The sequence below is a fragment of the Brienomyrus brachyistius genome, chromosome 19 (assembly GCF_023856365.1).
Source record: "Brienomyrus brachyistius isolate T26 chromosome 19, BBRACH_0.4, whole genome shotgun sequence".
Taxonomy (NCBI): Eukaryota; Metazoa; Chordata; class Actinopteri; order Osteoglossiformes; family Mormyridae; genus Brienomyrus; species Brienomyrus brachyistius.
This window is the reverse complement of record NC_064551.1, coordinates 7,265,363-7,292,915: the sequence shown is the minus strand read 5'-3', so window position 1 is coordinate 7,292,915 and position 27,553 is coordinate 7,265,363. Positions and strand designations below refer to the sequence as shown.

At 45.6% G+C, this 27,553-nt stretch overlaps 2 protein-coding genes across 3 annotated transcripts in view; both read left to right on the top strand.

Annotated features, from left to right (window-relative positions):
* The window catches only part of LOC125714596 (uncharacterized), a 272,791-nt gene that overhangs the window by 108,206 nt on the left and 137,032 nt on the right, over positions 1–27,553 (top strand). Inside the window, exons 39-43 of the mRNA XM_048985335.1 lie at positions 2,257–2,446; positions 2,956–3,146; positions 6,572–6,781; positions 6,880–6,945; positions 7,034–7,210. Of these exons, the coding sequence (XP_048841292.1) occupies positions 2,257–2,446; positions 2,956–3,146; positions 6,572–6,781; positions 6,880–6,945; positions 7,034–7,210 (834 nt within the window). The remainder of the gene's footprint in view (positions 1–2,256; positions 2,447–2,955; positions 3,147–6,571; positions 6,782–6,879; positions 6,946–7,033; positions 7,211–27,553) is intronic.
* On the top strand, positions 13,276–25,869 carry LOC125714599 (uncharacterized). 2 transcript variants are annotated; one of them, XM_048985339.1, is made up of 11 exons: positions 13,276–13,623; positions 13,994–14,060; positions 14,915–15,039; positions 15,505–15,550; positions 17,659–17,801; positions 18,342–18,387; positions 21,179–21,303; positions 21,684–21,726; positions 23,001–23,210; positions 23,311–23,536; positions 25,645–25,799. In XM_048985339.1, the coding sequence occupies exons 1-11, from the start codon at positions 13,612–13,614 to the stop codon at positions 25,703–25,705; spliced, it is 1,104 nt and encodes a 367-aa protein (XP_048841296.1). In that variant the 5' UTR covers positions 13,276–13,611; the 3' UTR covers positions 25,706–25,799. The 2 variants fall into 2 exon arrangements, with proteins under 2 accessions (XP_048841296.1, XP_048841297.1); XM_048985340.1 differs by lacking the exon at positions 23,311–23,536 and having other exon boundaries at positions 13,294–13,623; positions 25,645–25,869.

Below are 27,553 nucleotides of genomic sequence, written 5' to 3'. Positions count from 1 at the left end.
GGCAGCAGTGGGCAGAGACTCAGCAAAACTGGACAACTGAAGACTGGAAAAATGCAGCCTGATCTGATGAATCTCAAGTTTTGCTGATGCACACAGAATTTAGGTCAGAATTCGGCATCAACAGTGTGAATCTATGGACCCAACCTCATGGCAACAGTTTGGGGCCATAAATCTTAATACCAACTGACCATTGCTTGAGTGCCACAGCCCCTGTGTGTATTTCTGCTGATCAGTAGCATCCCTTCATGCCTACAATTTACCCATCTTCTCATGGCTACTTCCAGTATAATAATGCACCATGTCACACAGCAGAAGTCGTCTATACTGTAACTGGTTTCATGAACATAATGATATCAGTAACCTTCCCAGTCACTGGATCTGAATACAATAGAAGAATGAATAGGCTGAAGACATCAGCCAGGAAGTTAAAGCTTACTCTAATGAGTAAGAACATGTGAAGAACATAAGAAATTTACAAACGAGAGGAGGCCATTTGGTCCATTAAGCTCATTTGGGGAGAAGTTAACTAATAGCTCAGAGTTGTTAAAATCTTATCTATCTCTGATTTAAAGGAATCCATGCTTTTGGCTTGTGCTACACTAACAGGAAGACAATCCCATGCTCTAACTACACGCTGTGTAAAGAAGTGCTTCCTCAAATTCGTTATAAAATGTTCTCCCGCTAATTTCCACCTATGGCCACGAGTTCTAGTATTTAAACTAATATTGTAGCCACTTGGCTGAACAGCATCCAGGCAATGACCCCAAGCATACGTACCTCCAAGTTAAGTTACAAAGTGGCTTAAGGACAACAAAGTCAAGGTGTTGCAGTGGCCATCACAAAGCCCTACTCTCAGAACCACACAAAATTTGTGGGCAGCACTGAAAAGGCATGTGTGAGCATGAAGGCCTACAGACATGACTCAGTTACACCAGTTCTGTCAAGAGGAATGAGCCGAAATTCCAGCAAACTATTCTGAGAAGCTTGTGGGAGGAAACCCAAAACATTTGGCCCAAGTGGAAGTTTCAAGGGAGTGCTCCTAACTACTAAGGAAGTGTGTGTACATTTTTGCCTTTGATGAAAGTAATTATAAAATCTCTATAATATCCTCTCTCTCTTTATTCTGACATTTAACAAATACAAAAAAAATGTTGGTGATCCTAACTGACCTAAAACAGAAAATGTTTACTCTGATTTAACGTTTGACAGTGAGGAAAAAACATGTTTGTGTCTTTTTCTGAAGTTTATGTAAACTTCTGGTTTCAACTGTAAAACAAAGAGATATTATGTAATACAACTTTTCACAGGAGAAGTTGTGATTTATTTAACTTCTGATCCATAGCTTTTGTTATCCTGTAAAACATAAACAGATTAACAAACCATCCATATCTGACAAGGTTTTTCCAATGGATGTCCAGCCATCATTCTGTGGTCACTAGTCCAGTACAGGTTTGTGGTCACTAGTCCAGTACAGGTTTGTGGTCACTAGTCCAGTACAGGTTTGTGGTCACTAGCCCAGTACAGGTTTGTGGTCACTAGCCCAGTACAGGTTTGTGGTCACTAGTCCAGTACAGCTTTGTGGTCACTAGTCCAGTACAGGTTTCTGGTCACTAGTCCAGTACAGATTTGTGGTCAACTAGCCCTGTACAGGTTTGTGGTCACTAGTCCAGTACAGGTTTGTGGTCACTAGCCCTGTACAGGTTTGTGGTCACTAGCCCTGTACAGGTTTGTGGTCACTAGCCCCGTACAGGTTTGTGGTCACTAGCCCTGTACAGGTTTGTGGTCACTAGTCCAGTACTGGTTTGTGGTCACTAGCCCTGTACAGGTTTGTGGTCACTAGTCCAGTACAGGTTTGTGGTCACTAGCCCTGTACAGGTTTGTGGTCACTAGTCCAGTACAGGTTTGTGGTCACTAGCCCTGTACAGGTTTGTGGTCACTAGCCCTGTACAGGTTTGTGGTCACTAGCCCTTTACAGGTTTGTGGTCACTAGCCCTGTACAGGTTTGTGGTCACTAGCCCTGTACAGGTTTGTGGTCACTAGTCCAGTACTGGTTTGTGGTCACTAGCCCTGTACAGGTTTGTGGTCACTAGTCCAGTACAGGTTTGTGTTCAGCCTACAGCCTATTCTAGGGAGTAAATCTTACAGTTTTTCTTTTTCTTCACCTTATTTTACATAGAGGAAAAAACCGTTAGGGGAAGCAGCAGCGTTCATACTGTATCTGCCCACACAAACTTATATGGTTTCTTCCTTCCACAGAAGACAAACCTGTCATCCTGGTGTTTATGCACCACTGTCACAACCCCAGTCACATGACCAACATCACAGTGCAACCGTCCAGGGGCAACATAGTGCAAGTCGTCCACTGCGCCTACCATGAATCTAAAGGGCTGCTGCAGTGCCAGGAAAATGAACAGGCGGTCAAAGCAGTGAGCTCAGCACTGCTGAGGTACAAGTGAAAAAGAGCCTCTCAGCTGGGAAAGCGAGTTTTAACACAAATACTGTGTAAACACTCAGGATTTTAATCTGTTTAATAAGTTTTCCTCAGAGTTTGTAAGCAAACTGTGATTATTCACCTGTTTAACTGTATGCAAAACATTTCTAACTGAGAAACACCCACCATATATGAAAGTACATGAAAAGTACACATTAAACATACTTAGTGTAAGATATAAAGCATTACTAATGATCAAGCAAATTATTAATTTTACAGAATGAACAAGTATCAGATAAACATCTAACGTCAACTATATTGTACAGTATGTGAATGAAAAATGAATCAGAAAAAGTTAATTATGATAACCTTATTGTTTTTGTATGTACTTGGACATAAATACATTATATGTACAGTACACACAAATATATGTGCACGTTCATTTCAAAGGTCAACAGTAACTATGAGGAGATTGTAATAAATTATATGTGTTTGTAAAATACTGTTATACATACACTCTGCAGGTATGTTAATTCACATGCTGAGGTCTCACAGTCCAAAAGTTACTTAGAAATTAAGCAGCAGCTGATGGCTGCCCAGGATGACATCACTTCTGACAGTGAGCCTCAGAGCACTGAACCAGTGGGAGAGAGGAGTAAATCCCATCAGTGCAAGGATGTAACAAAAATGGAAGATTCCGGTGGGTCCTCTGGAGGTACAGGGTGTCTTGGGGCCTGACTCATCTCTGCACAGTCATGCTCATATTCTGCTCAGGAACATATTACATGCTTCCCAGCAAAAGACTCATAATCACTGATCCAAATATGTTATTAGTTTTAAGTTTTATTGTCGGTCAGCATGCTGGCGCTGCTGCCTCACAGTGAGAAAGTCCTGGGTTTGATCCCGGGCCCTTTCTGTGTGGAGTTCGCATGCTCTCCCTGTGTTCACGTGGGTTTTCACCAGGGGCTCCGGTTTCCTCCCCCAGTCCAAAAGCATGCAGGGTAGGCTGATTGGCATGTCTGAATTGGCCCTGTAATTGTGTGAGTGTTGGTTCCCACCTGCACCCATTGTTCTTAGGTTAGGCTCCGGAGCCCCCCGCAACCCAAGATGGGATTAAGTGGATATGCTAATGGATGGAAGTTTTATTGTCACATGTATTTGGGGACAGTGGACCAGCTCTATACTCTCAGCAGGGTCCTGGAGGGTGCGTGGGAGTTTGCCCAACCAGTCTACATGTGTTTTGTGGACTTGGAGAAGGCATTCGACCGTGTCCCTCGGGGGGTCCTGTGGGGAGTGCTCTGGGAGTATGGGGTACCGGGCTCCGTTTTAAGGGCAGTTCGGTCCCTGTATGACCGGTGCCAGAGTTTGGTCCGCATGGGCGGCAATAAGTCGGACTCGTTTCCGGTGAGGGTTGGACTCCGTCAGGGCTGCCCTTTGTCACCGATTCTGTTCATAGTTTTTATGGACAGAATTTCTAGGCGCAGCCAGGGCGTTGAGGGTGTCCGGTTCGGTGACCTCAGGATTAGGTCTCTGCTTTTTGCAGACGATGTGGTTCTGTTGGCCTCATCGAACCGTGACCTTCAGCTCTCACTGGAGCAGTTCGTTGCCGAGTGTGAAGCGGCTGGGATGAGAATCAGCACCTCCAAATCCGAGACCATGGTTCTCAGCCGGAAAAGGGTAGAATGCTCTCTCTGGGTTGGGGATGGGGTCCTCCCCCAAGTGGAGGAGTTTAAGTATCTCGGGATCTTGTTCACGAGTGGGGGAACGATGGAGCGGGAGGTTGACAGGCGGATCGGTGCGGCGTCAGCAGTCATGCGGGCGCTGCATCGATCTGTCATGGTGAAGAGAGAGCTGAGCCAAAAGGCGAAGCTCTCGATATACCAGTCGATCTACGTTCCTACCCTCACCTATGGTCATGAGCTATGGGTAGTGACCGAAAGAACGAGATCGCGGGTACAAGCGGCCGAAATGAGTTTCCTCCGCAGGGTGGCTGGACTCTCCCTTAGAGATAGGGTGAGGAGCTCAGTCATTCGGGAGGGACTCAGAGTAGAGCCGCTGCTCCTCCGCATCGAGAGGAGCCAGATGAGGTGGCTCGGGCATCTGATCAGGATGCCTCCGGGACGCCTCCCTGGGGAGGTATTCCGGGCATGTCCCACTGGGAGGAGGCCCCGGGGAAGACCCAGAACACGCTGGTGAGACTATGTCTCTCGGCTGGCCTGGGAACGCCTCGGGATCCCCCCAGAGGAGCTGGACGAAGTGGCCGGGGAGAGGGAAGTCTGGGTCTCCCTGCTGAGGCTGCTGCCCCCGCGACCCGACCCCGGATTAAGCGGGAGATGATGGATGGATGGATGGATGGATGTATTTGGGGAACTCTTGTGGAATTGTAGTGTCATGGTGCCTGGGGGTGGGTGTATAGTGGGATATGGGAAGCAGGTAGCCGCTGATGTGAGGTGTGCAAATGGACAATTATGCAGAACATAGTACTGAAAGTGCAGGTATGCTTACTAATATTTTTCACAGAGAAGGTAAAATGCAGTTTCTGCTCTCGGGTGGCCACTAGGGGGCACTTCTCTTTGGCCCCAGTGAAAACCCCCATCATACATGCTTGCAAAATTTCTTAAATTGTCCAGATAATCCTCCACCTTTTCCAGAGTGATGGTACTAAACAGTAAATAGTTGCTTCACAAAAACAATATATGGGACCAACAATAAATAGCCAAGCCTAACAATAAATGTAGAATTTGAAAAAATTTCACTGACTGGCCTAAAATCTTTGTTCTGTAAACAAATTAATTTGAGTTTTGCTACAGTTATCTATGACCTTATAAGTAACAATTATATTTCAGAAAGTGCTGTACTTTTACTAGTAAAATGAAGTAGAATTTTCTCCAGTGATGATGTATACACTAAATGGACTGCATTTGTATATGGTGCTTTTCTACTCTTACGAGTACTCAAAGCACTTTATATTCACACACCGATGGCAGAGGCTGCCATGCAAGGTGCCAACCTGCAAACTGGGAGTAATTTGGGGTTCAGTGTTTTGCTCAAGGACACTTTGAGGGGGTCAGGAGGAACCAGGGCTTGAACCTGCAATCCTCTAGTTGCTAAACAACAGCACTGCCTCCTGCGCCACCATCTTCCCCACTAAGCCCCTATTTCTCACCCCAGTCCTTGGGGATCCACAGACAGCTGGCATTTTTACTGCTTCCCAACTCCTAGCCAATAAAAACAGCAAATACCTGGTTTAGGGGTGTTGGGATCTGGGAGGGAGCATGTATGTGGACTGTCTGGGATCCCCGAGGACTGGACTAAGAATCACCGCCATAATGACTGTTCTGGCAGAATCCGGAAAAAATGAAATAGAGCCTACAACACGGAGAAGTTATGATGTATGTTCTTACACTGATCTAATGGTCTTGTGTGAAGGTCATGCTCCGGAGGTCCTACAGTCCCATGTTGATCCCACCAACATGGATATGAAGGAGAAGCCGATGGCTGCCCAGGATGGCAAAAGGCCAAACATCACCACCGACAGTGAGCTTCCTAGGAAGGACATTGATCCTGCAGGTGAAGAGAGAGAATTGCATCAGAGGGTGTTTGTAGCAGCACTGGAACATTCCACTGGCCCCTCTGGAGGTAAAGAGTGTCCTGGGGCCTCAGTAAACTCTACATGCAGACAGATAGTGTCCTCTAAAGCCAGGAGACAGGTGACCATGAGCACAATTTATAAATGTTAGATATTACAAGTATCCAGATCATAAGTATCAATTCTTTGACTTTTTAACTAACAGTTATATTTAAAATTGCTGCAATTTTGCTTGTATAATTAAACAGAAATTTCCAGAGAGTGAGAGTATATAAGTTAGGGCAGTGTTTCTCAACCCAGTCATTGGGGACCCACAGACAGATGGCATTTTTAACTCTTTCTCGGCTCCTAGCCAATCATGAACCAGGTTCAGGTGTGTTGGGATCTGGGAGGGAGCAAACATGTGGACTGTCTGGGATCCCCGAGGACTGGACTAAGAAACTCCGCCATAGGGACTGTTTCAGCAGAATCGGGAACAACTGAAATAAAACCTACAATACAGGGATGTTATTATGTATGTTCTTACCGATGTCTAATGATCTTGTGTGAAGGTCATGCTCTGGAGGTCCTACAATCCAATGTTGATCCCACCAACATGGATATGGAGAAGAAGCTGATGGCTGCCCAGGATGGCAAAAGGCCAAACATCACCAATGAAGTTGAGCTTCCTAGGAAGGACATTGATCCTGCAGGTGAGGAGAGAGATTTGCATCAGAGGGTGTTTGTACCAGCACTGGAACATTCCACTGGCCCCTCTGGAGGTAAAGGGTGTCCTGGGGCCTCAGTAAACTCTACATGCAGATAGACACTGGCCATTCTGACTTGCCACAACTTACTGAAGATGGCAAATATTTTACAGAAAATTCAGCGTGTCCTTCATCTGGAGTACCCACAAACCCTAAGAAGATCAATTGTGCATCTTCACGTAAGCTGTCTGGTGCTACCTGTCAAAGGTTTGCATGTATACTTCCTGCTCAGAACAATTGTAAGTCACTTTTGTTTCTTTTCCCCAGTAAAAATACATGTGCTGGTTGCTGGAGAAATGTTTCAGGCCCATGAGACCTTCATACAAAATCTGAAGCTGCAGATGGAGCTCTGCAGTGCAGAGAGCAGCAACGTCATCCTGCTCTTCTGTCCTGTTGTTTCTCAGATTGGGACAGACATGGATGCAGCCATGGACAGAGTTACAGGTGAGTCAGGATTTAGTCACTGCTGTATGTCACCTTTGTACTGAAATCCAAAACAGCTATAACAGAAAGATAGTGTGTAGTCTCTCATCAGAGATTCTTTCATTTCTTAAAAAACATCTACCTTTGTTTCTCGGTAAAGAATATATCTCTCACCAGAAGCCAAATTTCTGCATTTTTTTTGTGGTCATAAGTGACTACTGTCTGTCTGTTAAATATGGAAAACATTTATTATAACCAATTTGACATTCACTCTTAAAGCAAGCCTTTTCATTTTGTTATCTTATATTTTCAGTGATCGCTGATCAGTATCAGCCAATCCTGATTACACTCATCACCAACTGGTGATCAGCCCCAAAAACCCTGTGTCATGCCCGGCTCGTCCGCTCCTCCTGTGTGCCACGCCCCCTGCCTACCCACGTGTGTTTCCCGGATTGTACCCAGCTGTGTCTGCTTATTTTCAATCAGTCCTGTGTATTTAAGTCCGTGTCTTACCCGAATCCTTTGTCCGTCATTGATGTCAGTCGATGTTCGTGCCCTCGTCTGTGAGAATAAACCCCCGTTTTCCCGTATACTGTTGCCTGCCTGCTCCTTCCGCACGATCGCCGCTCTCTGCTCGCGATCGTTGCCCACGACCCGTGACAGAATGACGGACCCAGCAAACAAGGCAAAGCGGCAGACCGACAACGATCAGCTCGGTCTCCTGCAGGAGATTCATTACTGGCTTAACCAGCCCGACGTAAAGGAGGACCCGGTCGCGCTGGACCTAGCCACTCACAGCTGCGACCTCCTGCTGGCCATGTCTCCGGAAGGGGACAGGAAAGTCCTGGAGGAGGTGCGCTCCAACCTCTATCAGTTGGTTCAAAGACTGACGATACGGAGGTTGGGCTTTGACGCACCGTGCGCCGCGGAGGTGATTACCCCGTCTCCCTTCCTAGCGGAGAGGGAGCAACCCTCCACAAGCGCTGCGACGACCAGGAAGAAGAGGAAAAAGAGGACGCTAGTGACCGTCCCCACTCTCAATTTGGGGGCATGTACGCTCTCCCCCGCTCCTCTTCCAACCTTGGGAGGAGAGAACTCCCTGGCAAACCTGACGGTCGCCCGCGCAGCTCAGCTGCCCGTGCAGGCAGTGCTCCCCGCGAGGGGAGAGAGCCCCGCCATCACCGAGTTACCGCCTCCATTGGAACGGTACAACTTCCGGCTAGAGCGGGTGGCCAATAAGGGGGTGAGTCCTATCCGGGACGCGATCCCGCGGGGACCCCGATTTCTTAAGGAAGTCGTCCCCTTGCCGCCCGCACGGGACCTACCGGTCCCGCCGCCTGCACCCCACAAGCAGCTATCTCCCTTGCCTTCAGGGCGGCTCGAACAGCCGTCCTTGCCGCCATTGCCGGCGGACCCCGCTCACGTGCAGCCGCCATTGCCGGCGGACCCCGCTCCCGTGCAGCCGCCTTCGCTGTCGCAGCCGCCTTCGCAGCCGCTTGCGCAGCCGCCTTCGCTGCCTGCTGCAGCTCCCGGGCCGGCACCCCACTGCAGCCACCTGCAGCTCCCGGGCCGGCGCCCCCACTGCAGCCACCTCCAGTTCCTGACCGTGCTCCAGTTCCTGCAGAGGCGCCCCCTCTGCAGCCGCCTGCTGCAGCTCCCGGGCAGGCGCCCCCTCTGCAGCCGCCTGCGGCAGCTCCCGGGCCGGCGCCCCCACTGCAGCCACCTCCAGTTCCTGACCGTGCTCCAGTTCCTGCAGAGGCGCCCCATCTGCAGCCGCCTGCGGCAGCTCCCGGGCCGGCGCCCCCACTGCAGCCACCTCCTGTTCCTGACCGCGCTCCTGCTCCTGACCGCGCTCCTGTTCCTGCAGAGGCGCCCCCTCTGCAGCCGCCTGCTGCAGCTCCCGGGCAGGCGCCCCCTCTGCAGCCGCCTGCTGCAGCTCCCGGGCAGGCGCCCCCTCTGCAGCCGCCTGCTGCAGCTCCCGGGCAGGCGCCCCCACTGCAGCAACCTGCAGCTCCCGGGCAGGCGCCCCCACTGCAGCCAGCTCCTGTTCCTGACCGTGCTCCTGTTCCTGTCCAGGCGCCCCCTCTGCAGCCGCCTGCTGCAGCTCCCGGGCAGGCGCCCCCCCAGACTTCCACTCCTGTTCCTGACCGTGCTCCTGTTCCTGTCCAGGCGCCCCCTCTGCAGCCGCCTGCAGCAGCTCCAGTCCCTGGCCCCGCTCCTGTCCCTGGCCCCGCTCCTGTCCCTGGTCCCTTGCCCCGGCAGCGTCGGCCCCGACCTAGGGTCGGCCTGTCTGTGTCCCGCAGGGGAAGGGGACACAGACGCAGGGCTGGGGTCCCGCCCGCCCTGCCCCCTGGCTCGCCCTCCCTCGCCTGCGCTCTGGCTCGGTTGGCGCCTGCGGGTCCTGGCCCTCCGGGTCGGCTGTCGCCTGCGGGTCCCCCTCCGGTGCCTCGTCGCCCTGCCTCGCTCCCCTCTCCGGGTCCTGGTCGGTCGCCTGGGGGTTCCCCGACGGCGGCTCCTCGGTTGCCTGCGGGGCCCCTACCTCCGGCCCTCCACCGGACGTCGCCGCCTGCTGCGGCTCCCCCCTCCTCCGGGCCTTCGCCGTGGGCCCCTCCTGCTCCCTCGTCCCCTTCCCTGGTGCTCCCTCCTGCTCCCTCCCTGGCCCCTCCGCGAGTCCCTCGCCCTGTCTCCTCTGCCCCTCCGTGGTCCCCTCCGGCTCCGGCCTCCCGGCCGCCTGCGGCCCCTCCGGCTGCCTCCCGTCGCCCGCTGGGGCTCCCACGGGCTCCCCTTTGTTCCCCCGCCTTCTCTCCCTTCTTTCCTGTCTCTGTCCCGCCTGTCTTTGTTCCTCCTCCTGCCTTTGTCCCGCCGTCCTCTGTTCCTGGTCCCTTTGTTCTGCCCCGCTCTGTTCCTGGTTTCCCGTCGTTCCCTCCCGTCACTCCCGCTCCTTTTGTTCCGCCTGTTCCCTCTGTTTCTCCCTTCCTGATCTGTCTCTCTGCCTTCCCATCCCTTTGTCAGCTCCTGTCGCACGTCTTGTCCCTGGCTTTGTTCTGTGCCTCTGTCTTGTTCCCGGTCCCGCGTTGATTTCTGGTTTTGTTTTTCAGGTCCTGTTTTTGCCTCGTCCCGTCCGTCGCCCCCTTCCTTGGCGCGCCCGGAGTAGCGCGCCTTTGGGGGGGGGTTCTGTCATGCCCGGCTCGTCCGCTCCTCCTGTGTGCCACGCCCCCTGCCTACCCACGTGTGTTTCCCGGATTGTACCCAGCTGTGTCTGCTTATTTTCAATCAGTCCTGTGTATTTAAGTCCGTGTCTTACCCGAATCCTTTGTCCGTCATTGATGTCAGTCGATGTTCGTGCCCTCGTCTGTGAGAATAAACCCCCGTTTTCCCGTATACTGTTGCCTGCCTGCTCCTTCCGCACGATCGCCGCTCTCTGCTCGCGATCGTTGCCCACGACCCGTGACACCCTGATTATAGCATCACTAATTTAACCTGAATCATCACCATTTCTTTGCATTCTCGTCCTTCTCCACAACATCAATAATTGAGTATATTTCCCATTTTATTCCTCACCAAATTTAGGATGTGTGACAAATCGCAGTGGGCAGTAACATTATCAGTCAGTGCACAGGCTGACCTGTTTGGTTTCTCATTTCCACAGTAAACAAACCCGTCATCCTGGTGTTCATGCACCACTGTCACAACCCCAGTCACATGACCAACATCACAGTGCAACCGTCCAGGAGCAACATAGTGCAAGTCGTCCACTGCGCCTACTTTGAAACTAAAGGGCTGCTGCGATGCCGGGAAAATGATCAGGCAGTTGCTGAGGTGCAAGCGTCGCTGAAGAAATACAAATGAAGAAGCAGACATGACACAGGGAAGCATGGATTACAACTACTAATAAACTACTAACACTGTGTACACATGATTTTAATCAATCAATCAATTACACACAGTTTGTATTTGTCCTTTATAATTGCATGGCAGATTGCTCAGCCATCTGAAGTGCCGGCTTACTGACTAATAACCATTGGCAGCAGACATCTGAACTGCGTTACTGACCAGTAAAGGAAAATTTGAGGAAAGGAGCTTGTTGAAGTTGCCTTATAATAGGGTGTCTGTCAAGGAAGATGACGGTGTAGTTATCCTGGTGGGGAGTTTAACTGTGTATACAGAACATTTCTTCTTAGGTTATAACCATGGGTAACACATGGTGTTCATGTGAGAAGTAGAACTAACCATCAAACATAAAACTGCGTTGCAGTAGAACGTCTGTCCATGTGAAAATGGATTGTGTGAACAAAACTGGCTGCCCCCCCTCCCCCCCGAAGTTTAAGGTTTATAGAAGTAGAGGGAGTGAAAAATATGGTAACACTTAAAGCTGTAATCTGAAATGCATTATTGGTACCTGTAGGACAATGGAACTGGGGTGGGGGGGAATTATGGGATTAATGTTTTGTCTTAGGCCTCATGCAAGAAAACGCTGTTGCATTCTGGGATTATGGTTAGGCCTTAGGCAAGAAGATGCTGTTACATTTGGGGATGTGGGAACAGCACGTCGTCCTACGCCTCGGGCCAGAGTGTGTTGTTGTTCTGGTAAAATTTGTAAGAGGAAGCATGCTGGAGAAAACACGCTGAACAGGCACCAGTCAAGGAGCCGTCCAAACTGGGAAGAGAGAATGTATCTGTTGGGCTTGTGAGGGAAGGCTGTCCTGCTAACGGGGAACAGCACATGGGCAGCTGGGAGGGGAGAATCCTGCTCTTATTCTGTTTGTGATCATTTGAGGTAATAATAAGAGATACTTACCATCATTATAGGATATCACAGGTACACTTGTATAACCACTGTCAGGAAAAGCAATATGTAACAATAGAATAGTAGGTAATTAGTTAATCATGTAATCATTATGTGTTACTTAGTCTAGGCGAGATTGGAGGTAGGAAGAGGAAATTCAAGGATAGATCATGCTTCATGGTCACCAATCGTGGAATAAGATCTTGCATGGGGGGGCTTTTGAAAGTATATAAGGGGGCACTTTTCCTTTGAGGGGTGTGCAAGCACTCGGGTTATACGGACACTCTGTTGCGCTACTTTGCATCATCGTACTAATAAAGAAGATTTTACCTTCCCAACCCTGAGTTATGGACTTATTTTTCTGTCTATAGCTAAGATATAAGAGGGTCATGCAGAAATGCATTTTTTCTTTCACATACCTTGATAAAGCATTACAGCATCTTCCACTAACAGTCAAAAGGCATTATGCCGTCGATTAATCTCCAGTGAAGCTCTCAACTTTAATGCACTATAGATACCTTCACAATACAGTATAAAGCATCCTTAATCCTACCATTATACTGCATTGTGAAGGCGCATTATAGATGAAAGCTTCATAAAGCATTCATAACGCATAATATAAAACATGCCAGTGCTTTTGGGTGAGTTGCACATGAGACACTGTGTACAGCTTTCAACTCCTTCCACGTCCGAGAGGAAATAACAAAGCTAGTCCAAGCCTACTTCTGGTACCAACAGTTCTGCATCACAACACAGGACAATACCACTGCCTGGCAGCAGGTTGAGGTCTGCAAAATGACAGGCTGCACCATCTCTCCCTGGGCTTCACCATGGCAATGGAGCTCATTATTCAAGTGTCATGATGGGTGGTTGGTGGTGATTGTATGGAGTATGGGCTGCATCTTCCTCCAGTCAGGACATACATGGATGACATGATGACCATCACAACAACAAAAGCATGTGCCAAATGCCTACTGGGTAATCTTCAGGAAAACATTGACCCGAGAAGTCTTATTTTAATTTTATTTAAACATTTATATGGGAAGGTGTTGATATTCATTGCTGATATATTAAAAAACGTAAAGATGTTACCCATCATTCAATACTTTTCTGTAAATGAGCATTTAATTCACTTCTAGCAGTTGAGATAACCACAGAAGCATGAAATATTAAATATTAAAAATGTACATTTTATTGAAGCTGATAAACACAAATATCTGTCAATATATGCATTTAAATATAGCAATATATTCACTGTATGGCAAAATTATAGTATGAACAAAATCAATCGCACATAAATGGTGGACGCAGAAAGGTAGTATTTTCTTAAATTTCATGTAGTCGAGGAATCAGAGATGCACAGCACTTCCGGAAGAGGTAGCCTGCAGGTATGCTTCCCCTGCATGGCCTGCAAGATGACAGCGCCTGTTCAACAGACCGGAGTTTGACAGACAGCTCTGACACGTGACAGCCGTTCCGTTCATAAGGACCTTTCGTCTACCATTTAACGTTCGCTTTTGGTTATACAGTGACATTGGGGCTATATGAAAAATGTCTCATTTGAAGCATAAGGGAACAAGGGAACAGATCTTCGATTTGTTGCGACGAGAGAAAGGGGAAGTAAAACACAATAATCATGAACAGTCAGGTAAGCAACGTCCGTATGGATTATTTTAAAAATCAGTATTAGACTATTGTAAGTTAATAGTGCTGATTTATCGTTTTGTAAACTAAACTTAAATGCCATTAAATTGTGACAAAATGACAGGTTTTAAAAGTGAGTGTATGGTAAGAGTGCAAACTGCATTAAGACGAATCTCCCGAACTATAGCTGCACAGACATGGTTTGAACCTAATCACTAATAATATCACAGAAACTCAACCATTTTGTGTTTTAGAACATATTTTTTTCTAAAATTACCCTTATTGTGTCACAACAATTTGAAGAACTAAAGGCTATGAAATCTTTACCATTTAACCATGGGACGTGGGGAATGGTTTCACTTTCAATTTAACAGATGGATGTGCAGAATCTGTTTGAACGCATCAAGTTCATTTCTGAAGAAGCTGCGCACAGAATTAGTGGTAAGTCTGAAGCGGGATATGGTGGTCTCTAGACAGGTAGTCTACCTGTACGGGCATATCATGTGTTAGTTTTGTAAAGAAACCAATACACGGTTAAATCATCCGCGCTTAAAATGTGTTATGCACGCATAGGCATACCATTACGGTATCAGCTCGAGTTTAGGAAAATAAGACTCTAAGCGAACGCCCTGCGGTGTGTTGGCGACTGTCCAGAGTTGGTTTCCGCCTGCGTTCATTGTTCTCGGGACAGGCTGCGGTCCCCTCATTGACCCCAGTTGGGATTAAACGGTTTCAGTAAATGGATGGATGGATGGACTCTAAGCGATCGCGCATAAGAAACGGGTGAATACTAATGTGTACGAAGTATAGGATGTACTTATATACAATAAATTTTTTACTTTCCCCATAATGTATAAACAAGTCATATAGCATCTGAAAGGCAACGCCCAGATCTATGTCCAGGTTAATATGTGTTCAACTGTACCATTTTCAAGAAGATAACAATTTTGTGTTACATGAGCCAAGTTTGACAGACCATTTCTCAGAATTTCCCCATATTGTATAAAAAGTCTTCTAAGTTTTGAAAGCAAGATTGAAGGCTATTTCCAGTTAAAATTTGCTCAACATTTACAGTACTATTTTCAACATAATGTACTGTGAAATTCATATATTTTTAAGCCAAATTTGACAGGCCTTAAGCATTTCCCATAATGCATCAACAAATAAGCGTATCAGTGGGATTCTGGAAATCTTCAGAACATTCCTTCCACCGTCTGACTATATCCCCATTTGTAAACAGCATGGCTGAGGTCCTGCTTCCCCCTCCTGATGCGGATTATATTTTTCTCCTTCAGAGGCAGTACCTCATCATCAAGATATTCTCTCATTAACAAGGGAGGACCTTAATGAACTCCTGCCAGGTGGACGTAATTTTCAAGTTCGGAAGCAGATCATGGGTCTCATCAATTTGTTTTTACAGGTAAACCTCTTTAAGTAACAAAACATTTTATTGTAGGGATGTTTTTACTGTAATTTGCTTTAGAAGCAGTTAAAATCATAGACATTTCGTCGACTAGACCCTTCAACTATCAGAACTTGCATATCATCTGCCATCTCACCTCTAGTGTAAGAATCACTGAATCTCTTACCTTGTCAGTCTTAACACTGTCCACAAAAAAAACCTGGACCAGCACCCTAAGATTATTGTAATAAAGCCACAAAATTCTAATAATAATTGTGAATATAATAAGTGTAATTGTATGAATGATTTAATAGTTTGTGTAAGAGGGGCTGGCTCAGACACCCCCCACATGTGCCTGAGATGTAGGACTTGCGTTTAGTTTATCCTGATTTTGTGTTTATTACTTTCTTAATGTGATCACATTTTGATTTGGTTTTGTGAATTTTCCTTTGATTAACTTGATGTGGTCTTTCTGCTACAAAGGAACAAGCCGGACAAAGTATGGATTCAGTCCCAGCTGATGTCATGAGTAAGTCGCCTAAGGAAATGTGTTTGTTATGTTCCAACTTCATGATGTGTAAAGGTTGTCTTAGGGGATTGTATTGCAGTAAGTGAGAAGGAGTGCTAATATCAGTGATCAGCACTAAGCAGGCCGGCCTGCAGGTCAGTGTGATCAGTCTAATGCAGAGGGGACAGTTTTAGCTTCTGCGCAGTTACAGGTGGAAGTCAGTACTACAGTATGGAGGAAACGCAGCATTTCATTTCTGAAAATTACAAAATGAATGCAGAGGCTGTTAGGGATTGAACCACAGGGGTATTTGTTGTACAGTGTATTTACAGAATAGTTTTAACAAAATACAGTTTCAATTGTCAGGTGGCCACTGGGGATCACTGCTCATTGGATACAATATCATCCCTTCTATATACAGGTACACTATACGGACAAAAGTATTGGGACACCTGGCCATTGCATCCACAGCCACTGATGTTGGACATGAAGGGCTGGCTTGCAATCTCCATTCTAATTCATCCCAAGGACATTTGGGGGGGGGGGGGTGGTTGAGGTCAGGGCCCTGTGCAGGCCAGTCACCTTCTCCCACACCAGACTCACCCAACGGTGTCTTTATGGACCTTTCCATGAAGTGCCTGTCGCTGGGGTTAATGCCAGAGGAAGTGTGGAACTCTGCGGAGTCAACAGAGCTTTGGCGACTTATGCTCTATGCACCTCAGCACTCGGCAAACTCTGTTACTGTATGTGGTCTGCCACTTTGTGGCTGATCACTGTCATTTCCAAACACTTCTACTTTGCAGTAATACCACTTACAGTTGACTGTGGAAAGAAACTTCACAAACTGACTTATTGCGAAGGTGGCCTCCCATGACAGTGCCACTCTAGAATTCACTCTCTTTCACAAATGTATGTAAATCTGACTGCATGCCTAGGTGCTCGATTTTATGCACCTGTTGCAGTGGGTCTGAATGAAACACATGAATTCAATGAGCAAGAGGTGTGTCCCAATACTTTCGTTCTTACAGTGTATGTCTTTACAAAACTAGTTTGGCAGCATTTTTTGCCATCCCTCCCGTTTTGCAATGTAACAGGGTTAGGTCTTGGTATGAATGTCTATGGTTGTCAGTAAGAATTACATCTGGAAGAGCTGATGTTTCACTAATAAAGAAGTTTCTACAAGTGTGGGTGTGTACAATAGGGACTGTTTCAACAGAATAGGAGAAAACTGAAATAAAACCTAAACAGGTTATGTAAAAGCAAACAGGTTATGTTTGTACTTGGGATATCCATGATCTGTCAGCCAATTCCTGTTGCCAAAAATCCAAGTGTTGTCAGTACTTGAAGATGTATAGGAACAGCATGGTTTTATAATGTAGGTCATTCAGGAGTAAGACCAGTTCATCACACAATTCCACTTGAATCGCTTATGGCATTTAAGACGGCTGATAAATCATAAACCATCATAGGGGGGAAAAAATCATTGTGATTATTGTGATTACTCAGTCATTATGATTATTGTGATTACTCACTCATTCCCTTCATATTTGGCCGCGCACAATGTCCTCTATCAAAGCTAAATATGCCATGATGATGCTGTCTGTTACATACTCATTACATGATGGTGCACACACATTGGTTCCTGCTTGCTATGACTTTTCAATATGTACACCTCTAACTTATAACCAATATAATAAATATATTGATATAATATATTAGACATAATAGATATAATTATAATCTCAGATATAATATACAGTCCTGGTCAGAAATATCACCCATCAATTGTTAATACAGAATGTAGAATTTCCTCCGAAATAAATGCATATAAACCACTTTTGTATAATCAGAATATTTAAGAAAATATTGAAAGTTATTGAACAACAACAAAAACAAAAATTGTCATATATAGACATATATAGACATAAAATATGTTGGACACAATTATTGGCACCCATTTCATTATTTTAAATTATTTCCTCAAAGGAACTAGGTAACAAATAAGATTCACCTGTGATTAATCTTCAGTGTTCACATAACCTGAATTAAGCGGTATATAATGCCTTCTGATTGCAGCTAAACATGCCCGAGTCAGATATACATGTATTGATTATGTTTTTGAACTTCAGGTGATTTTTCCCCTTCAGAGCCAGTTTCCTATGATCCAGATATTCTGACATCAACAAGGGAGGATCTTAATAAACTCCTGCCAGGTGTCTGTAATTTTCAAGTTCGAAGTCACATCATGGGTCTCATCAAAGTGTTTTTACAGGTAAAGCACATTAAGTAACAAAGCATTATATTGTAGGCATATTTTTGCTGTAATTTGCATAAAAACAGTTTAAATCATACGCATTTTGCAGACCCTGCAGACTATATGAACTTTTCATCTCATCTTTAATGTCTGAATTATTGAATCATTTAACTTGTCAGCCTTAACACCATCTACAAAATAAACTGGACTGTGCAGAGAACTTTTGAACAGCAGATGCTCAAAGATAAAAGGGGCACCCAGTACCCTAAGATTATTGTAATAAGGCCACAAAACTCCAATAATAAATATGAGTATAGTAAGTGTAATTGTATGAATAATTAAAAATATATATGTAACAGGGGCTGGCTCAGACCCCCCCCCCCAGCCCCCACATGTGCCTGAGATGTAATACTTGCATTTAGTTTATCCTGTTTTTGTGTCTATTCTAATATTTTTCTATTCTAATATATTCTATATTCTAATATGTTCTAATGTATTCACCATTTGGTTTTGTGAATTTTCCTTTGAGTAATTGAATGTGTTCTTCATGTTACGAAGGAACAACCCAGACAAAGTATGGATTCAATCCCAGCAGATGTCATGAGTAAGTTGCCTAAGAAAATATGTTTTATTACACCTTCATGATGTTTGACAGTTGTTTTAGGGGATTGTACTGCAGTAAGTGCAAGAAAAAAAATAATTTTAAGTGATCAGCACGAAGCAGGCTGGCCTGCAGGTTAATGTGATCAGTCAATGCAGAGAGATCAGTTTCAGCTCCTGAGCAGCGACAGGTGGAAGTCAGTACTACAGCAGTGTTTCCCCTACCATTATATTAGGAGGGGTGCCTCGGCCCCCCAACGGCACCTCCTGCCCCCCCCCCCCTGAAGGTCAGGATAGTTTTATTTAATTTTATTTTCTATGTAGTGCCAGATGACAACAGAAGTAATTTAAGGTTACCTTTCCTATAGAACAGGTCCATACATTGTCCTTTTATCAAACAAACTAAACAGCCTTATGTTATTTATCTAATTTACACAACAGCTTGTCATTTTTCTCTCTACACGGTTGTGTGTTTACAATTCTCCTCTGCTCTCTGTGAGTTCCGCCCCGATGCGCACAGACACAAATCCTGTCGGTGTCCCTCTCCCCCCCCCCCCCCCCCACACCCCGCACTACCATAAATCCTGTCGGGGTCGGTCTGCAGTCATAATGAGCTGAAATGTCGTTCTCATTCATCGTAGTGCAAATGAGAAGTAATACAATATGATGTTATATAATAATATAAATGCTTATAAACATAATTTGGGCAAGTACTAAAGATATGGACCTTGATTTATCATTATGGTAATTTTGATAAAATGTGGTCTAAGTAAGGTGTTAAAATTGTCTGTCAGCACTTCTGTAAGCTCACGAGCAGAGACCCTGAGATCCTGACCTGGAATATTGTCAGGAGCAGCAGATTGATGTGGCTTCACTTTACTGACTGTTCCTCACTTCTGCTGTGGATAGCTGGTGTGTCTGTTCACTGGGGGGAGGGCTGGTATTCTCTGCCTTGTTGTTTGTCACATCAGACTGGGGGGAGAACTGGTTGAGCCTGTCAGGGAGGGAGGTATCCCAATCTATGGTATGTGAGGACAGTTTCTAATCTGTCAGGGCCTGCATTCCTTACTGCATATGTCATGTGTTTTTGGTGTCATGGTGTCAGGCCTATGACCTTTTTGCAGCTGTGATGGCCATTGACGGAGAAGCCCTACCTTTCCTTACGGCTGCAGAATCACTCAGGGCCTCATTTATCAAACCTTGCATGCATTTCATTGTGAAAAAACTGTGTATGAATGAAAACGACCAAATGTGTATGCCCAAAAAAATTCAGATTTATCAGACCTGATGGAGATACATTCCCCTGGGAAATGTGTGTTTGTGCATGAGCCTGAGGTCCTGCGTTGGATTAAAATGAAATGACCGGTGGTCATTGTTGACACACCACAGCACACAACAATGAACACAGCAATGTGTCCTATGCATTTAACCCATATGTGATATAGCAGGGAGCAGCTAATTCAGCACCTGGAGAGCAGTGCCTTGCTGGTTGGGGATTTGAACCAGCAATTTTTCAATTACAAGTGTGCTTCCCTAACTGTTAAGGCATCACTGCCACAATGATGGTATGCTAAGGAATCCCCATGGCAGCAGAGGGACACCTTGGGAATTCTATACACGCAGAGCCATGGCTGAGATTTGAACGCAGGTCCTGGAAGCATGAGGCAATAGTGCTAACCACTACACCCTTGAGCTATTTCAAGTTTTGCAAACTGCTTTAAAACTAAAAGGCTTCTCATCTTGGTTAAATAGTTCAGTTATTTTTGTTCATTGACTGGTTTGTTTGTTTGATTAAAAGACTCAGTGTCAGTGATGTTAGATTATAAGAGATTGACCAATCAGCACACAGCAAGAACTCAATACTTAAGTGAAATCCGTGTCCTTATAAGTGAAATGGCAGTTTACGAATCCCTTTCTAGCTTGAAGTGTTTTCTCTGACATGGATTATCTAGTCACCCAAGTGACCTTACCATTAAATCGTAACAGAATGACAGGACGACATGGAGAGAACAAGCAAACTCCACACACATGGGACCCAGGCGGAGACTCGAACCTGGGTCCCAGAGGTGTGAGGTAACAGTGCTAACCACTGCACCACCATGCCGCCCCCTCTCTGAAATACACAACCACCTATATGTTGTTCTAAAACGCCCTGTAATGTTTCATGACACCTTGAAGAAATGAAGGTTATGAAAACTTTACCATACAAAACTGGAACATGGCGAATGGCTTCACTTTCAGTTTAACAGAAGAATATGCAGAATCTGTTTGAACATATTTCAGAAGAAACTGCGCACAAGCTAAGTGGTAAATCTCCCACAGGAGATGATGGGCTCTACACTGGTACACGTGTATCATATATACCATTTTAAACAGACTGAATTTAAAAATACAGACACACACAGAAACAGACTATTCTTTATAGTCAGCAAGGGTTGGAGCAGAGACAGGAAATGGACTCGGGACCGGCAGGGTCCATCTTTCTTGCTATCGTGTCCTTGCTCTGTTGTTTAAAATATATACTTACTTGGTAATCGGTCTCTTAATAAGAGTCTGTCCAGGGTTGTATAATTCTTCCTATTTGCAGCCAAGTGTGTCTGTATCAGTGTCCCTTGTAGTGGACTGGCATCCTGCCCACTGAGTTTCCTGACTTGTCCCTCAGATGTCCTGCAGTATCCATTGCTGAAGCAGTCATGGTAGATGGTTGATAAGATGAAATCTTTGACAATATTAGACCAGATACAGAGATACCTATGTTGTGTTTTTAAACGGCGGATTATATTTTTCTCCTTCAGAGGCGGCTCCTTATGATCCAGATTTTCTGACATCAACAACAGAGAACCTTAATAAACTTCTACCAGGTGACCATAATGTTCAAGTTCAAAGTCACATCATGGGTCTCATCAAAGTGTTTTTACAGGTAAATCACATTAACAAAACTCTGTACTGTAGGCACGTTTCTGCTGTAATTTGCTTTAAAAACAGTTGTTTCACCTCTAGTGTCAGAATTACTGAATCACTTTTCTCGTCAGTCTCAACCTCATCCACAAAAACAAGCCGGACCATACAGAGGCTTTGTGAGCAGCAGGTGCCCAGAGTTTAAAAGGGGCATCATAACCTTTAAAGCTCACACACAAGTTCACATCCCAGTATCTTATGATTTTTGTAATAAAGCCAAAGTTCTTCCCTATAGTTTATTTTGCTTTTGTGCCTTTTGCTTTCATAATGTGTTCACATTTTTATTTGGTTTTATGAATTTTGCTTTGATTGATTTACTGAGATTTTCTTTCTGCTGTGAAGAAGCAAACTGGACAAAGTACAGATTCAAGCCCAGATGCCATGAGTAAGTTGCCTGACAAAATCTGTTTGTTGTATTACAACTTAATTATGTGCAACAGTATGAATTGCAGTAAGTACCACAACAAATGTTAATATAAGTGATCAGCACTAAGCAGGCAGCCCTGTAGATCAATATGTTCAGGCTAATGCAGAGAGAGCAATTTTAGCTCCAGAGCAGGGACAGGTGGAAGTTAATGCAGTATGCAGGAAATACAGCATTTTCTATATGAAAATTAAAAAATGAATGCAGAGGCTGTTAGAGGTTGAAACACAGGGGTATTTGTTGGAGTTTCAGCATTATTCCTGGAATCAATCACACCACTTCCTGCTGTACACTGGCCCACTGCCTGAAGCTAAATGTCATCAGTATTGTGCTGTGCAGTGAGATAATTAAAATTCAGTTTCTGCTGCTGGGTGGCGACTACATGTTATATCACTTCTTGTTCTTTTGGGTGAATGGGCAAAAAATCCCCCAGACACACTCTGAAATCTTGTGGAAAGCCTCCCCAGGAGAGTCGCAGTGTTTGAAACTGGAAAGAGCGACCAACTGTGGTGAAAAAACAACCAATGTCATAAAAATTCCAGGTGTCCCAAATTTTGTACATATAGTGTATGCCCTAGCAAAACCTTGTAGTTTGACCAGTTTTCCTTCCAAACCGGTTTAGGTCTGGGTACGAATATCTATGGTCATAAGTAAGAATTACATTGGGAACAGTTAAAGTTTTACTGATAAAATGAAGTAGAAGTTTCTTTATCCTAGAACAGAGTTCTCCAGTTCCGGTCCCGGAGGGCCAGTTTGTCACACAATTTGCAGGTTTCCCTGCTCAACCACACGTTACTCAGCTCACCTTAGACTGCTCACCTTAGACTGGCCTAAAATCATAATGCTGCAAAACTCCTGGTTTGCGTTTTGTTACAAATGTCTATGGTGTTATGAGTAAAACTTATATTTTTAATTGCTGAAGTTTTACTCATAAAATGCAGTGTAAGTCTCTACAGTGACAATGTCCACCAAGGGACTATTTCAAGAGAATCGGACACAAAACAAATAAACCCTGCACATATGCCATAACCCCAGCTCACCAGCCAAGTGCCCGATTTAGTAGGTATGTCTGAGCAGGGAAATCTGCAAACGGTGTTGCAGTCTGGTCCTCCAGGACCGGAACTGGGGAACCCTGTCCTAGGAATTCACAGCAAAGAGCAAAACTGTAATAATCCCTACAACACACAGTGGTTATCATGTTTGTTCTAATCTTACTCTAACCCTCTCATGTGAAGGTCTTGCTCCTGAGATCCTACAGTCCAACGGCCTTTGCACTGAGTCAGATAAAAAGCAGCAACACCTGACTACCCTGGATACCAGTAAGCCAAACAACACCAATAACAGCCAGCTTCCCGGGAAGGGCACTGATCCTGCAGGAGAGGAGAGTGAATCTGATCCAAGGACGACTGTACCAGCAGCAGATCATTCCAGTGGCGCCTCTGGAGGTAAAGGGGGTCTTGGGGACTGAAGGCTGATTCATACTTCACTTTTCTGCATGTGCTTTTAGTTGCAGATGAGGGAATATGATATAAATTTCGTCATTAGGTGTTTGCCAAGGACAACTGCAATCGGTGCGCGCCAAGCCCAGATTTTTATGTCAAGCTGAAACGTTGCACATCCATGCACATGGACCACATATGAGCCCGCCAGCGACCGATGAGCAGCCGGTGGAGGGAACGAGGCAGGGCGACGAGGCTTCAGAGGGGAACCCGCAGGCGACAGCCGACCCGGAGGGCCAGGGCCAGCAGGCGCCGACCAAGCCACAGCGCAGGCGAGGGAGGGCGAGCCAGGGGGCAGGGTGGGAGGGACCCCAGCCCTCTCCCCTTGCGGGACACCGACATGGGGGTCCTTGGCCGGGGTCCAGCTCACCGGGGTGAGGACCGAGGAGTCATCAGGGAGGTCCCCGAGGGGGCCCACTCAAGCTCCTCTACCTCAATGGAGGGAGGAGCGGTGGTCGAGCTCTCTGGGACCTCCTCAGGGACTGGGACTGGAAGGACCAGGGCTAGGTCAGGGACAGGAGTGGGGCCAGGAACAAGAGCCCCAGGGGGCACAGTCACAAGAGGCGTAAGGGGCGCCTCAGGCGTGGGATCTGCAGGCAGGGGGAGCGCCTCGGGCGTCTGGGGCCGCAGGGGGCAGCGGAGGCGGCTGCTCGGGCTCTGGGGTCGCAGGCTGAGGGAGCGCCTGCTCGGGAGGCGTAGCAGGAGCCGGGGCTCTCCGGAGCTGGATCAGCCTCCAGCAGTCCTCCGCCATTCTCTCCAGGTCGGTGTAAGGGGATTCGGGAGAGAATGAGGCGAAATCCTACCCCAGCTGCGCGGCGAGCTGTTCCTCCTCTGGGGGGCCCAATGGGGTCGGTTCCCCCATCACCCTCCAGGAAAGTCCCTGGAGGGTGAAGTATTTGTCGGCAAGGGCCGCGGGCGAAACGGGCGTGACCCCTTTAAGAGAGCGGGGCACTCGCGGGATGGCTTCCCGCACCGCTCTGGCCCCTCTATTGGCCAGCCGCTCTGGCCGGAAGAAACACTGCTCAGGGGGTGGTGGTAGCTCTGCGGTGGCCGGCTCCGGTTCACGGAGTTGGAGGGGTTCCTCCTCCTCGCTCCCAATCGGGAGCCTCAGCCTGGCGAGAGAGCAAGCCCCCAAGCGGATTGTCAGCTCCTCCGGCTTCGTCCTCCTCCTCTGCTTCTTCTTGTGGTCTGTCATTCTGTCACGCTACGCTCGCGATCGCTGGGTGAGCGTACAGGCAGGCGAGTGAGCAGGAACAAGCAAGCGGGCAAAGTAAGGGAAAACGGGGTTTAATCACAGGACTCAGGGCAGGAAACATCAGACACTGACTAACATCATTGACAGACAAGGGAAACAGGCAAGACCAGGACTTAAATAGGACGGGACTAATCAAAGTAAGTGGACAAAGCTGGAGACGATCAGGGAAGCACATGTGGGTAATCAGGGGGCGTGGCACAGACGAGGAGCGGACGAGCCGGGCATGACAATAATCACTTTTATAAGATCAACACATCAAAAGGTATTACATGTTTTTGCTTATTGCAGCGCCCCCAGTGGTCAAATGGCACAAACAATTTGCACGTTCTCAGGATGTGGTCTTGAGTCCACAGTTTATTGTCAAGACATCAAAGCATTGCTGAGAGATGCCCTCACTTTCTTAATGGTGGCTTTGCTGCCAATTTCGTTTCCCAGTGACAGATGAACAGTTTCAAAAGTCAAAAATAAAGCTGATAACTTTTGTGAGACTTGGTCCGAAAATCATCTGTGCTAAATTTGTTGATGATTGGACAAAATGTAAAGATGCAGGGACTGACCCCAAATCTGATGCCTGAATACTTTGCACTGACCTCTATCAATTTTATCTTTGTACTCAGTGTATGAGTGTGGAAAGTGAGTGGATGTTCAGTACAGCTGTGAAAATTTTGGAAGAGAACAGGAATAGACTAAAAATGCAGAGATGCTTCCATTTTTGAATCTGCCTTTGTTTCCTCGGTAAAGAATAGGCCTGTCACCAATAGCCAGATTTTCACCCTTTTTTTGTGGTGATAAGTGGCTGCTGTCTTTTTGTTAAATATGGAAAACATTTACTAAAACTGATTTTGAAATTCATTCTTAAAGCAAGATTTAATTGTGTCATCTAATATTTTTGCTGATCAGTGATCAATTTCAGCCAATTCTGATTCCACTCATTGGCAGTTGATGATCAGCTCAAATACCCTGATCAGAGCATCCCTGATTTAACCTGAATCATCACCATTTCTTTGCATTCTCGTCCTTCTCCATACTATCAACGATTGAGCATTGATGTGTGATAAATCATAGTGGGCAGTAACAGAATCAATCAGTGCACATGCTAACCTGCTTGGTTTCTCATTTCCACAGAATACAAACCTGTCATCCTGGTGTTCATACACCACTGTCACAACCCCAGTCACATGACTGACATCACAGTGCAACCGTCCAGGGGCAACATACTGCAAGTCGTCCACTGTGCCTTCCATGAAACTAAAGGGCTGCTGCGATGTCAGGAGAATGATCAGGCAGTCGCTGATGTCCAAGCGATGCTGATGAAACACAAATGAAGAAATAGACATACCACAGGGAAGAAGGGATGTACACTTTAATATAATATGTACAAATTATTTTAATAATTAATCTGTTACACACAGTTTGTATTTGTCCTTTATAATTGCATGGCAGATTGCTCAGCCATCTGAAGTACTGGCTGACTGACTAATAATCATTGGCAGCAGAAATGGTAAAGAGATTTAAAGAACTAGTCTTGGAGTCCAGTGGAGATCCCTAGAGTGACACTGTGGTACCTAATCTGAACTGCCTTACTGACCAGTACTAGTGGATAAAGGAAAACGCAAGCAATGGAGCCTGTTGAAGTACATATAATAGTGTATCTGTTAAGCAAGTATGCACACTGTATGAGGCTGTGCTTATCCTGCTGAAGTGTTTAACTGTGCATATAGAACTGGAAGACACCCACCATGACTGCATGCATTATACACACAAACACATACAGTCATACACACCCCTTTAATAATCATGTAGCAAGTGATTCATTTTGCATCATTTATTACTGTCACAATGAAATTAAATAATTTAACCCTTGTGTGTTATGAAACAGAGAATGTTATTAATGTTATTTAAATATGCACATTCTGCAGGTCTGTTGAATTAAATGACACTACGTATGGAGTCCATCTCTTGAGTTCTGGAACAGTGTTACAGCCGTAGGAAAGCAGCTTCTTAGCTTATAACCATGGTAACACATGGTGTTCATGTGAAAACTAGAACTAATAATGATACATTAAACTTTCCTGCCGCAGAACTTCTGGCCGTGTGAAAATGGATTGTGTGAACCTGCGAGAACAAAAATTTGACTCCCCACCCCCCAATAAAAACACTGAAGTTTAAGGTTTAGAGAATTAGAGGCACTGAAAAGGAAATGGTAACACTTTGCATAAAGCTGTCATCTATAATGGATTATAGACGCCTTCATAATAAGGCATTGCAGCATCTTCTATTGACAGTCATAAGGCATTATGTTGTGGATTATAATACTTCTTGAGCTCCAGTGAAGTTCGCATCTATAATGCACTGTAGATGCCTTCACAGTGCATTGCAGTGGTTGGTATTAAGAATGAATGTGTTATAATGTGTTATGCCTTTTTTTTTTTTTTTAGAAATATTTAAATACATGTTTATAATGCTTTAGAATGCATTATAATGTTTATGACTATATAAATAGATTCTTATAGACTAGGCATTCATAGATTTTTTCCCAAGAAAATCTACTGATTATGGCTAATCCAAAAACCCAAAAGAAAAAAAAAATAGATTACAAAGTGTACAGAAAAGATAGAAATCCCATAGACAAATGAGTCTATACTGTACCTCTTATTACATCTGCATCTAGAGCAGGGGTCTGAAAGGGCTGTGCAGAGGTAATGTAAGGTAAGATAAGGTAAGATCAGGTAAGATAAGGTAAGATAAGGTAAGATCAGGTAAGATAAGGTATGGTGTACAGTACTTTATTGTCCCCAAGAGGAAATTTGTCTTCAAGCCACTGCGTTCCATGATATAAAATGCATTCAACCTACAATATACACAACATACCTTACACATTCATTCTTACATTGTTGTCAAACCATATAAACCTATGAATAGATCCTCTAATAATAAACAATAAGTAAAATAATTTTTAAATAAAGTCCAAAAAATGACATCTTAACAGCAGATGGAATGAATGAGTTCTTAATTCTATTCAGCCTACAATTTG

What these genes read in the sequence shown, in the direction of transcription:
- LOC125714599 (XM_048985339.1), top strand. An exon ending in AGTCCCAGCTGATGTCATGA is followed by an intron (nt 15,551 to 17,658) that starts GTAAGTCGCCTA and finishes TTTGAACTTCAG; the next exon opens with GTGATTTTTCCCCTTCAGAG. An exon ending in TCATCAAAGTGTTTTTACAG is followed by an intron (nt 17,802 to 18,341) that starts GTAAAGCACATT and finishes CATGTTACGAAG; the next exon opens with GAACAACCCAGACAAAGTAT.